General features: G+C 34.7%; 1 protein-coding gene across 2 annotated transcripts; it reads left to right on the top strand.

The window, feature by feature from the left end:
- Positions 1-350: 350 nt before the first annotated feature.
- LOC121731073 (coiled-coil domain-containing protein 6-like) lies at positions 351-11,339 on the top strand. Of its 2 annotated transcripts, none has more exons than XM_042120404.1 (11): positions 351-534; positions 604-733; positions 874-964; positions 1,127-1,276; positions 3,619-3,762; positions 3,879-4,018; positions 5,100-5,177; positions 5,440-5,554; positions 6,654-6,746; positions 8,466-8,588; positions 11,160-11,339. In XM_042120404.1, exons 1-11 carry the CDS (start codon positions 510-512, stop codon positions 11,289-11,291), a joined length of 1,221 nt encoding a protein of 406 aa, XP_041976338.1. In that variant the 5' UTR covers positions 351-509; the 3' UTR covers positions 11,292-11,339. The 2 variants fall into 2 exon arrangements, with proteins under 2 accessions (XP_041976338.1, XP_041976339.1); XM_042120405.1 differs by having other exon boundaries at positions 5,109-5,177.
- The last annotated feature ends 493 nt before the right edge of the window (positions 11,340-11,832 follow it).

Raw genomic sequence — 11,832 nt, forward strand, 5'->3', positions numbered from 1 at the left:
AAACAAACTGTATGATATTATGCCGTAAGTATGACGTCACAGCGTATTTTTCAGTTTTTCTTTATCTTCTCAGTAAATAAGCAATATAAAAAAAATTTGAATATTTTTTTGATATCAGGAGAAGAAACTAAAGAAACGGTATTTTTTATTTTAAGGCTTAAAAATTTTGAAATGTTGTCAATTACAGGATTAAAAAATGAGTATTAAAAAAACAACAGACGTTTTGATGCATGCATGCTGTAGACAAACATTCCTCTTGCTGCTTGTATTCAACTAAAAAAAGCAAATAAAAAAATTGTCTGTGCATGAGAAGAAGGAAGTTTTTATTTTACTTTTCTGATTTCTTGTAATGTGCAGTAATTTATTTACATAAAATTCAAAAATAAAAGTTATTAAATTGTCTATCTAAGATTTAAGGTTTATTTTCAATATAGCTTATCGAGATATTTTGTTTTCCAAACAATTTGATGACATTTTGTTACCGTCTTTAAAACTTGCGATCAGTGCAAATGGATGATACAGTAATTTCACCAGGTATTTGTAACATTACTATTCATAAAGTATGCCTAAGTTTTTCTCTATAACTTGACTTTCCTCTTCAAGGTAATAAGATGGGTGATTCAGCATCCGAAAGCGACTCGAGCTCTTTAGATGGTGGTGCGATGTTGCCTCCTACCACGGTCTCTAGAGATCAGCTGCAAAAAAGAATTGAATCTTTACAACAACAAAACAGGTACTTAAAGCTAAATTTTAATATATTATAGAAGTTTCTATCTTCGGTACGTAATCCTGTAATTTTCTATCTAAAATAAGTATTCATTTTACCTAACTATTGTGTTTATTCATCATATTATATTTTACAATGTTTTGTAGAGTGCTCAAAGTTGAACTGGATACTTATAAATTAAGAGTTAAAGCATTGCAAGAAGAAAACCGTGCTTTAAGACAAGCTTCTGTGTCAATTGTAAGTTAAAATTCTTATTTTTATACTATGTTAAAATTTGGGCTGAAAATATTTTTTCTTATAACTTGAAATATTTTAATTACTCAGTGTAGTATCTAAGGTTGAAATAGTTTTTTTTAAATATTATAATAGAAGGTTGATTATATAATTTGTACATTTCAGCAAGCAAAGGCTGAACAAGAGGAAGAATATATTTCAAACACATTATTGAAAAAAATTCAAGCTTTAAAGAAGGAAAAGGAAACTCTTGCTCATCATTATGAAAGAGAAGAGGAGTGCCTGACAAATGACTTGTCTAGAAAATTAAATCAAGTGAGTTTCTAGAACTAAAGTAGCCACAAAGCAATGTTGATTTTTGTTTGTTCAATCATGACATTAATTCATCAAGCCCCATACAGTCATTGGTGACCGAGACACAATTAAATTTCTATTGTATCTCGTTTTTCCACGATCAACCGGTTAAGTTGATAACACATTAAAAATACACATACACAAATAAAAATTTACAGTACTGTAGAAACTCAATGCCCCCTGAAGTACAAAGTAAAATAACACCTCTCAATATAAAAACAGTCCTAATGAACTACTTTACGAATCAATCAATCAAATCAATCAAAACTGCGCTTGCGCCCGCGCCGCGCGCCTCATAATGTTCTTAGTAACGAGACGGTCGAGACGTAGAATGATTACGTTTAGAAAAAATTTTGTACTGTGTCTACTCTTTCTTGACAAACTGTAAATTAATGTAGGTTTGTATTATGTACTTTGAAACTTAGTAATTTGTAGCTTTTATTTAGTTTTATAAGGAGTGTGAACCAGCAACAAGATAAACAGTCAGGGTTTTTTGTTGCTGTATATTAAAATGTATCTTTTATATTATTATATTGGTTAGTAAAAAAATTAAAAAAATATTCCGTCCTTTAGTTATACAGTCAAACCTAGCACTCAGACTTTATAGAGTCTTTTGATTTTATAATTTACTAATAGGTGGATCCTCGTAAATTAAACTCCCTCTGAATTTCATTTTGAGATTTTTCTGGATTCAAACGCATTGACTAAGTTTATCACAGTACTTTAATTTTCTATACAGAACAGAACTTTCCATCTCTGCAATAATTGATTAACTATAAACTGAGTAAGTCCATTCAAAGAGAATGTAATAAAATAACAACAATATTTAGTTCCATGAAATAGAATGGGTATAACATTGACAAGAAAAGAATACAAAAACAATTGTAGGAAGTTTCACGAAAGTTAAGAATGAGTCTTATAATAGAAAAAAGCTTTAAAAATAGCAGATGTTCAATTTGTAATTTGTTTTGTCATATTTTGTTACTGTGTGTGTAAATAAATAAAGCTCTACTGTCGCTTTATCGCTTATAGCTACAGATAAGTAGCAGTCTCACTCACAAAGGTCTATGAGGGAAAAACGAGTCTCTCTTACAGATGTTTCTGTTTCTCGCTAATAGAGGTTTTGGAAGCTGAAAATGACAGGTCCTGGCTATTTATCTCCCTTATAGAGTTTTCTCACTTATACAGTTCTCACTTACCCAGGTTTGTCTGTATGTATAATATGTATTATTAGTATAGATTAGGGATTATCCAGACTGCCCTCAGAAAATGTATCTTTTAATAATTTCATAATTTTTATGTTTATATTATAAAGAAGAAGGGGCATTTCATACCCACTAATAGCATTACCCACCAGTAGCACTTTGACACATATACTAAATGAAAGAGCCTGAAAAGTTGAACCTTTTATTGTTTGACGAAAAATCTCTAAACCATGGGAGAAAAAAGTAAACGAGGGTAGAAGGTAAGAAAAAATCGCAAAAAAACATCCTGTATTATTGCATCAATTTATAACATTGCTGGTAAGGAATCATTTCTGGGAAGTAATTGTATATGGCAAACTTGAGGAAAGTGCTGTATTTTAGTATGTTGTTTCATATTTTAAAGAAATGTATGAGAAAACAATAAAATGCTGAAAATCGAACCTCCTGTATTTTATCGTATATTATCACTTTTCTCAAGTTTGCCATATCCGATTACTTTACAGAAACGATTGCTTATCAGCAACACCATATAAATTGATGCAATAATATAGGGTGTTTTTTTGTGATTTTTTTTACCTTATACCTTTGTTAACTTTTTACTCCCATGGTTTAGAGATTTTACGTCATACAATAAAATGTTCAGCTTTTCAAGCCCTTTCATTTGATTTATGTGTGGACAGTGGATGTGCTACAGCTTGGGTACGGCTTCCATACAAAAATGCCCCTTGTTCTTTTCTGTGTTTTTGACAACACATAATATTATGTACTGCACATAATACGCACCAAACTTGTCTTTTTTCACACATTCAATTGGATTTTTGAATATGCGAATGCCTAAGTAATGACAACAATAGGACATATTACTGAAATGTTTTCATGCTAGATGGTAGCAAGTTCTTACCACCATACAAATGTCATTTAAAAATTATAGAAATAAACAAATAAATAACAATTTGTTTTGTGCGAGATATAATATAATGTTCATGTTAACCTAAATAACAATTTCTTTTACAATTATGTATTTCTATTGAGCGGCTTGGAAATTCTATTTCTGTCAATGTTATTAGGTATTAATGAATGTATTAATTTTTTTTACAGTTAAGACAGGAAAAGTGTCGCTTGGAGCAAACATTAGAGCAGGAGCAAGAATGCTTAGTGAACAAACTTATGCGGAAAATAGAGAAACTTGAAGCAGAAACATTGGCTAAGCAAACGAATTTGGAAAGACTCCGTAGGGAAAAGGTATAACTTTTTAGTATCTTATATTTATTTCATGTAGTATTTTAAAGAAATTTTGTAGTTACGAAAATAATAATATTTTCTGTCATCTCTAAATATCTTTCTGTAATGAAATATAGGTAGAACTGGAGAATACGCTGGAACAGGAGCAAGAGGCATTGGTTAACAGATTATGGAAAAGAATGGATAAGCTTGAAGCGGAGAAAAGGTCACTACAAATACGGCTTGACCAACCTGTGTCAGATCCCGCTAGTCCTAGGTGAATTCTGTTATGTATAATATATAATATGCTTTGTTTTGTAAAGAAGGAGGGGCATTTCGTACCCACCAATGTAGCACGTTGAGACATATTATACCAAATGAAAAGGCTTGAAAAGTTGAAAATTTTTATTGTATGGCGAAAAATCTCTAAACCATGGGAGAAAAAAGTTAATGAGAGTAGAAGATAAGAAAAATCACAAAAAAACATCCTGTATTATTGCATCAATAATTTATAGTGTTGCTGGTAAGGAATCAATTCTGGAAAGTAATATTATATGGCAAACTTGAGGAAAGTGTTGTATTTGTATATTGTTTCATATTTTAAAGAAATGTATCGGAAAACAATAGAACCTTAAAAAACTAACCTTTCTTGGATTTTACCGTATATTGTTACTTTGGAAAAATTGTTTATAATAAGCAATACTAGTGAATGGTGCAATAATACAGTGTGTTTTATTTTTTCTTTAGAAATAAAAAAAAACATCCTTTTGGTTGTTTTTTTGTGATTTTTTTCTTACCTTTACCTACCTACCTACCCTTGTTAACTTTTTTCTCCCATGGTTTAGAAATTTTATGTCATACAGGAAAATGTACAACTTTTCAAGCCCTTTCATTTGACATAATATTATGTCTGGATGTCCTACAGCTTAGGTCCCATACAAAAATGCCTATTGTTATTTAACTAATTAAAATAATTGTAGTTGAAAACGTGTGTATGCAGACAGCCATATACTGTAAATTTATAATTGTTAGGTATTAAGAGATTTAGCTCTTACTTATTTCATTGTAGTCACTATATCTAATGATAGTACTTTCCTCCTCCTCGCGTCGTGTTCCTCATTGCTGAGGGTCGTGATTTCCCTTTTGGAGTTTAGTGATACTGCTTACTGCTACGTGACAGTACTTTATGTATAAAGATATTTTTTCTTTTAACAATTTATGTTTCATTTCATACAGCCATTGTACCGACTACTAAAAATCATAATTGGACTTAGGTCATGCATGTTTATTTAAATGAATATTTTAGTTTTTATTATGTAATTATTATTATTTCAATTAAACTAAGTTTACCTTGCCAGGGACATTAGTAATGGTGATACAGCATCCAATTTGAGCACGCATATACAGACTCTACGGTCTGAAGTTGTAAAATTAAGGTAAGAATGACATGACATACATGTCTTTTTTTATATTTTACTATTGTATATATACTGGTTGGAACAAAATGATAATACTTTAGGGTGTGTATGTGTTCCTCATAGCAAGTTCACTGTGAAAGTAGCAGCGCTGAAAGAACAATTTTTTTAAATTTTTGTATGGCGAAACTCGTGACGCTGGGGCTCTTGCCCCCTTATTACCACTTAGTGTTGTTACACCCTATAGTTATTCTATTTCTAATTTTTGTGATTTATTTCCTAGGAACCAACTTGCTGTATCACAGAATGAGAATAAGGAGAAAATGCAACGCTTTGCATTGGAAGAGAAATACATACGGGAGGAGAATGTTCGCTTGCATCGAAAACTGCAACAGGAGGTTAGTTTTGTTTCATTTAAAGTAATAATACTTTAAATGAAATAACAACATTTTTACTTTTTACTTTACCGTATATTAGTGATCGAAGCCTTTACGGCGTTTTAATATAGAATGAAGTTTATATGACTTATTTGCTTACATAATGGCTTGTTTGCTTACATAACTCACATAATACATAACTCACATAATTGCTCACATAATTAAAAAAGCTCGCAAAGCCTTAGGATTCATATTTAGACTTTCCTCTGATTTTACGCGAATTAAAACAATTAAAATACTTTATTGTGCATTCGTTCGTAGTCATTTGGAATACTGCTCGCCCGTATGGAACCCCAACTACGCATTGATAGAATTGAGAATATTCAAAAAAAGTTTTTAAAATTCATACAGTTTAAGTCAAATACCCACCTACCTAACTATATCGAAAGATGCAAAAAAATTCACATCTTGCCTCTCGCCGAACGAAGAATCATTGCCGACTTGTCGTTGCTCTTCAAAATATTCAGTGGTTCAATTGATTGCCCGGAACTAGTCAGTAAATTTGAGCTCAAAATACCCTCCGGCTCTCTCAGAAGACGTCAACTCCTACACGTTCCATATGCCCCTACCACCTACCGGCAAAATGCGTACATCGTGCGAGCTAGCAAAGCGTACAATACAGCGTCTCAAAGTACCGACGTAGATCTATTTAATACTAATATTAGAAGTCTCAGAAAAGTTTTAACAAACCATTTCTTTAATACTACTGACAAAAGCTAATTTAGTTTATGATAATAATTTGCACATTACTGATACATGATGATCCAAGTATAGGCTATTATTTTTATTGTTGTCTTTCTTTTTTATTCTTTTATATATATGATATTAGATATATTCACCACAGTGCGTCAATTTGACGTCAAACAAATGTATGTACAATCTAAACAAATACCTAGTCGCGAAAACTTTTAATTGGCATTTGTATTGTTACATTTGAATTCTACCTTTGTACTAGCTGTAAGTTTTCCTTTAAAATAAAATAATATCTTTGTTACATGTTGTATCATAATATAATTATTAATTATGTTGTGCAATAAATTTAATTGTTATTATTTTCTAGGTTGAAAGGAGAGAAGCGCTTTGTCGGCATTTATCGGAGAGTGAATCTTCATTGGAGATGGAGGAGGAAAGGCAATTCAATGAGGCTTTGAATGTAAGTAAGCAGTAAACACCCATCAATTTTTTTTTATCCACTGTTTGGTGACTCACATAACCGTAGCGATGCACGGGCAGCTGCCCCCTACAAGAGCGGTCGGTCGCAAATGGTCACGAGTTTCATACCTAAACGTGAAGCGAAGAGAGTTGCAGGGTGAGAGGAGCCATTCAATCCCAGTTAGCTTGCTCATATGTTGTTTTTAATTTTTACCTCACCTTCAATAGGTATTATTGTGAGATACTCATATTATGTTAAAATCACGAATTCGAAGTCTAGGATTTTCTTAATCTGCCCCCCGGGTCCCTATATAGAATCCTGGCTACCCCCATGGTGACTCACACTTGGCTCTCTCTATCTTTTAAAAACGTCCGGGTTTGAAAGGGAGTAAGCGCCGAGCAGATATAAAATTGTGTAAGCGAACATACAATAGTGTTTTGGTTCTTAAAATTATATACTAATCTATTTTGGGCTTTAAAGGTGCTTTAAAGTGTCTTGTTTTCTCGAAATCGAACACAACGCGCTAGTTTTTTGTGAGACCGTGCTATTTATCTGGTCGATCTGTTGGGTTCGGTACAAGTATTTGGCCGGCATAAGCGCCCATAAAGTTTAAAATACAATCATAGGGGCCGGCTCAAACATCAAAGAAATTGATTTTTAGGCAGATACTGGACACACTCTGGTCTCGTTTTAAGTCAATGCTAGTTGCCCGACCAAATGACGTAGGCCCGCAATCTGCCTTTTGCGTTGTTTCTACTCACCTCTGTTGGGCAGGGAAGTGGGTAGTGCGTGAATGTAAATAGTTTCGTTTTCGTGGGAATACCGGGATAAAATGTAGCCTACAGATAGCGCGCGAGTTGAATGCAGTTGGGGCCTGAGACGAAGGGCGAGGGCAATCCCCTCGCCGACCGCACCCCTGCAATGTAGTGCTGTGCGGAACTTGACAGCTATCATTTTTGTAGTGTGTTAACTGTTAACGTGTTACTATTTGTTGAAACAAAAATTATTTTAAATTAAAAAAATGTTGGTAAATAAAATAAAGAATAAATTGTATAAAAGAGTTTCAACAATATTCAAGTTACAGCCGCGTGTAATTGTTGTTTATAATAATGACTGAATGACGAGTCCATCAAGTTCTGTTAAAAAAAAAAAACTATTTTTTCTATTTGATTTTGAATTTAAGTAATAAAAAAGTGTGATAGGTAATTACTTTCTTGTTTTTTTTTTCGAAAATTATAATGTTGAACTAAAAGCGTATTTGAAATGTATCGACGTTATTAATTCTAATTAGGTCACAGCACTACCGCATCCGTGAGCTCTGCGTTGAACTCGCGCGCTATCTGTACATTAGTGCAAAGTTTCCTTACAATCCATCTAAACAGAATTGGTGAGATGATATAGATAAACCTCTGTAATTTTGTAAAAGTATCTCTATACTTTCGCATTTATAATCTAATCTTTTAATATATAAAATTCTCGTGTGACAGTGTTTGTGCGCGAACTCCTCCAAAACGCCTTAACCGATTTTAATGAAATTTTGTACGTACCTTTGTTAGGCCTGAGAATAGGCTTTTATCTACTTTTTATATTGATACTTGAAATAATTTATATATTAGAAATTACCGGCAAACGTTGGTACATACTTACCATATATGGTAAAACAATGTTTGCCGGGTCAGCTAGTATTAGTATGCATTACTAAAGATGTATGTATTACAGGCTAGATCTCGCAGCGTGTCGTCGCCGGGCGGGTCGCGGCCGCTGTCGCCGTACGCGGCGCCGCTGCTGCCCAACACCGCCGGCATGCCGCTAGGCCGCAACTCGCTGCATTTTAACTCGCAGGTATTTGTTGTTTGTGTTGGGCTGCGTTATATTTTACTGGAAAATACTCAACATAGAAACATAAAATAGCTACCACACTAAAAGGTAAAATAGCTACCGATATTACGTGTGGTAGCTCTAATACCATTTGTGATTAATTTGAATCGAGTGGACTGTAATTTGGGAATAAAAAGGAAAGAGGTAAAGCAGTATCTGACCTGATAATCCTTTTTTGCTGGTTTTCGTTCTGTAGCTTGCTTGCTTCGAGGGCCCTCCTTTCTTCTTGGCTTGACACAGATTTTTTCACACTTGGCTGATTTAAATAGTTCTATAGGCTATCGCGCATAGTAACGACGTAGAAATTAGGTTAAATTTCTCAGAGGCGCGGCGGGCAGAGGTTCGTTGTAAAAGAGGCTCGTTTTACACACTGGCTCGCGAAGGCAGAACTGCTCTTTATATAGTAGGGTTGGATGGGAATATGTAACGTTCTCGACGCGTGATTCGAGAACAAGGATTTTTTATTTCGCTACCTTCAATTACACAAAATATGAAATTTTTAAATTCGGGTTCATTCAACGTGTCACCGGTAAAATTCAATATTACCTTTAATTTGAAATTTATGTCGTATTTTTACACTTCTTGGCACGTTCCTTCGCGAGCCACGGAAGCTGTGCCATTTTTCATACTCTGACTATTGTCGCGAGCGGCCGACGACAGTCATATACCCGCGCGCGGCCGTTCCATTGTAGTTCCTTAATGTTGACTGGTTCTTCGGTGCGCAAAGATTCGGTTATCGTCTGACAAAACTTTATTTTCTGCAATAAACATTTCTATTCTCTTGTCCTTTCTCGATCTCGTGACATGAGAACGGCACTCTACAGCAAAATCGATTTCGCTGATTAAGGGCCTGTTTCACCACTTCCTGATAAAGCTATCGACTCATTCGTCTTAGGACATTCTGGTTTGGACAGATTCTTGTAACGACAGATTCTTGTTTCGGCAGAATTAGTACTGTCGCAAAGACTTGGTCATAATTTAAATACTCAGTAATAATAAATTTTATCAGTTTAATTACAAATTAATTAGAATACATTGTGGACGTGGGAGAGGCAAATAAGAGGGGTGAACAAGGGCGGACGGTGTGAAAGTGAGGGCGGACGTTCCTAGTTCTAGGTTACCTTTTCCCCCCCATCCGACCTCACTAGTTTTCTTGTATCACGTCCGCCCCCACTTCCACACCGTCCGCCCACAGTTCCACACCATGCTCCCCACTTCCGCATTGTCAACTTCCCTTTTCAAACCGTCCGTCCCCACTTCCACACCATCCTCCCTGCAACCACATCGTCCGCCCCCACTTCTACGCCATGCTCCCCACTTCTACACCGTCCACCCCTACTTCCAAACTATCCAACACTTTTCCACCCCCACTAGTTTTACTCTACCATGTCAACCCCCACTTCCACGTTATCCTCCCCACTTCCGCACCGTCCACCCTTACTTCTAATTTGTCTGGATCCACTACTACTCTGTCCACCCCCCACAAAAAATAAGTGACTAAGACTTTCGCCAGTCAGTTGTTGACGGGTTCTCATTTAGTTAGAATTTGTTTTTTAATGGTTTAAGTTTTAATTTTTAAAATAAACCAACATAAATTACCACTTACGGGAGCCCTAGAACATTTTTTTATTACTATCAAGCAAATTTTTTGTCTGTAGCTTCATTTTCAAATCTCGAAAGTAAGACTACGCTAACAGAGATAGAAAGGATTTCATACTTTGAATTGATGGTCCTAAAATATGGATTGTTCTATTTGTAGGACAATGTTACTCTTAAATTATATAACTACCCTATCAATATAAAAAAAAAAACAGCTTGTTAGGGTTCCGTTTTAGGGTTCAGTAGTCAACCAAATTTTGTTGATTACAGAACCCTATAACAGAACCCTAACAGGTTAGCTTGATAGTAATAAGAAAAAAAAATTCTAGGGCTCCCATACCATACGTAGTTTTTACTTTTGTTGGTCATTATACTTCTGTCATAACAAGAATCTGCCATCACAAGAATCTGCCATAACAAGAATCTGTCGAAACAAGAATCTGTCCCAAAACGAACGAGCCAAGCTATCCACCAATTAACTTGACTGATCAAGTATGGAGAATCTGTCAAAAAAGTTGTGAATAGCCTATTAGGCACTTTATTAGAAAGTGGTGAAACAGGCCCTAAATGTACTTTACTTATAGTCCAGGTTCCCTAGATATTTTTTTCATTTCATTTCTATCAAGTAGGTTCATTTCGACAAGACGCCCAACAATTTTCCCGTCGAAAATTCTCGAAAGTGGTAGCTAACAGAGATAAAAAGGATAAAATATTTCGATTTCATGATCCTAAAATATGGATTGTTCTATTTGTAGGACAATATAACTGTTAAATTATATAAATATTAACCAATTAATATAAAAAAAAAAACTGCTGGTTAGTATTCTTTTCTTAGGGTTCCGTAGTCAAAACAGGTTGTTGAGCAGATTACACAAAATATATCAGAGCATGTAGTATTTTCAATAGTAATCATCTAATACTTATTATTGTTGCCAGGCGCGTCGCCCAAGCGAACGTTTCGTGAAGCCGGCGGTGCCAGGTGGGCGGCCGCTGGAGGCGCCCGCGCCCCCGCAGCCCCCGTCGCCATCCGCCCCTGCCAGCCCCATGGACACCTCCTCTAGGGACTAGATACGCCCCTGATGTAGTTACTGCAACCGACTAATGAGAATGAGCCGTTTTGTTTAAAGATTTTATTAAAACGTCACCCTTTAACAAAGCTTATGTCGCACTCAAAGTGATTACGTAATTTTAATTAAATGAAGAGTTTGACTTAAAATGGTTAGAGTTTATGTCAATATCTTCATTAAAATAAAGTTAATTTATCATTTAATCTATCTGGGGACTGTGGCGGTAAAAGTTAGACTAAAATACATAAAATCTTGACTCGATAAGGATTGCCAACTTCCAAATGGCGCCTATAGTTCCAAGTTTTGCCACCAGGGCTCATTCTCGTTGGTTGCAGTAATTACATAAACTTTCTTTATTGTTGGAACTGAAATCGTGTGAAAATTTATTTCTTTTGTTACATTTTTGTCTCTTACGAATTCGTAATTTTAATGTTTACGAAAATATTACATTTTATTACAATTGTTTCTGTAAATGTTGATAATTCTCTTTAAGCTCGTAAGTATATTGCGCGAATAACCTTGTATTGGGAAGAAAGCTACCA

Source organism: Aricia agestis, chromosome 10 (assembly GCF_905147365.1).
Source record: "Aricia agestis chromosome 10, ilAriAges1.1, whole genome shotgun sequence".
Classification (NCBI taxonomy): Eukaryota; Metazoa; Arthropoda; class Insecta; order Lepidoptera; family Lycaenidae; genus Aricia; species Aricia agestis.

Coding starts and splice junctions, on each gene's coding strand:
- LOC121731073 (XM_042120404.1), top strand. CDS start 510: ATGGATGATACAGTAATTTCACCAG. Junction 734..873: donor TCTTTACAACAACAAAACAG/GTACTTAAAGCT, acceptor AATGTTTTGTAG/AGTGCTCAAAGTTGAACTGG. Junction 5,178..5,439: donor TCTGAAGTTGTAAAATTAAG/GTAAGAATGACA, acceptor TTTATTTCCTAG/GAACCAACTTGCTGTATCAC.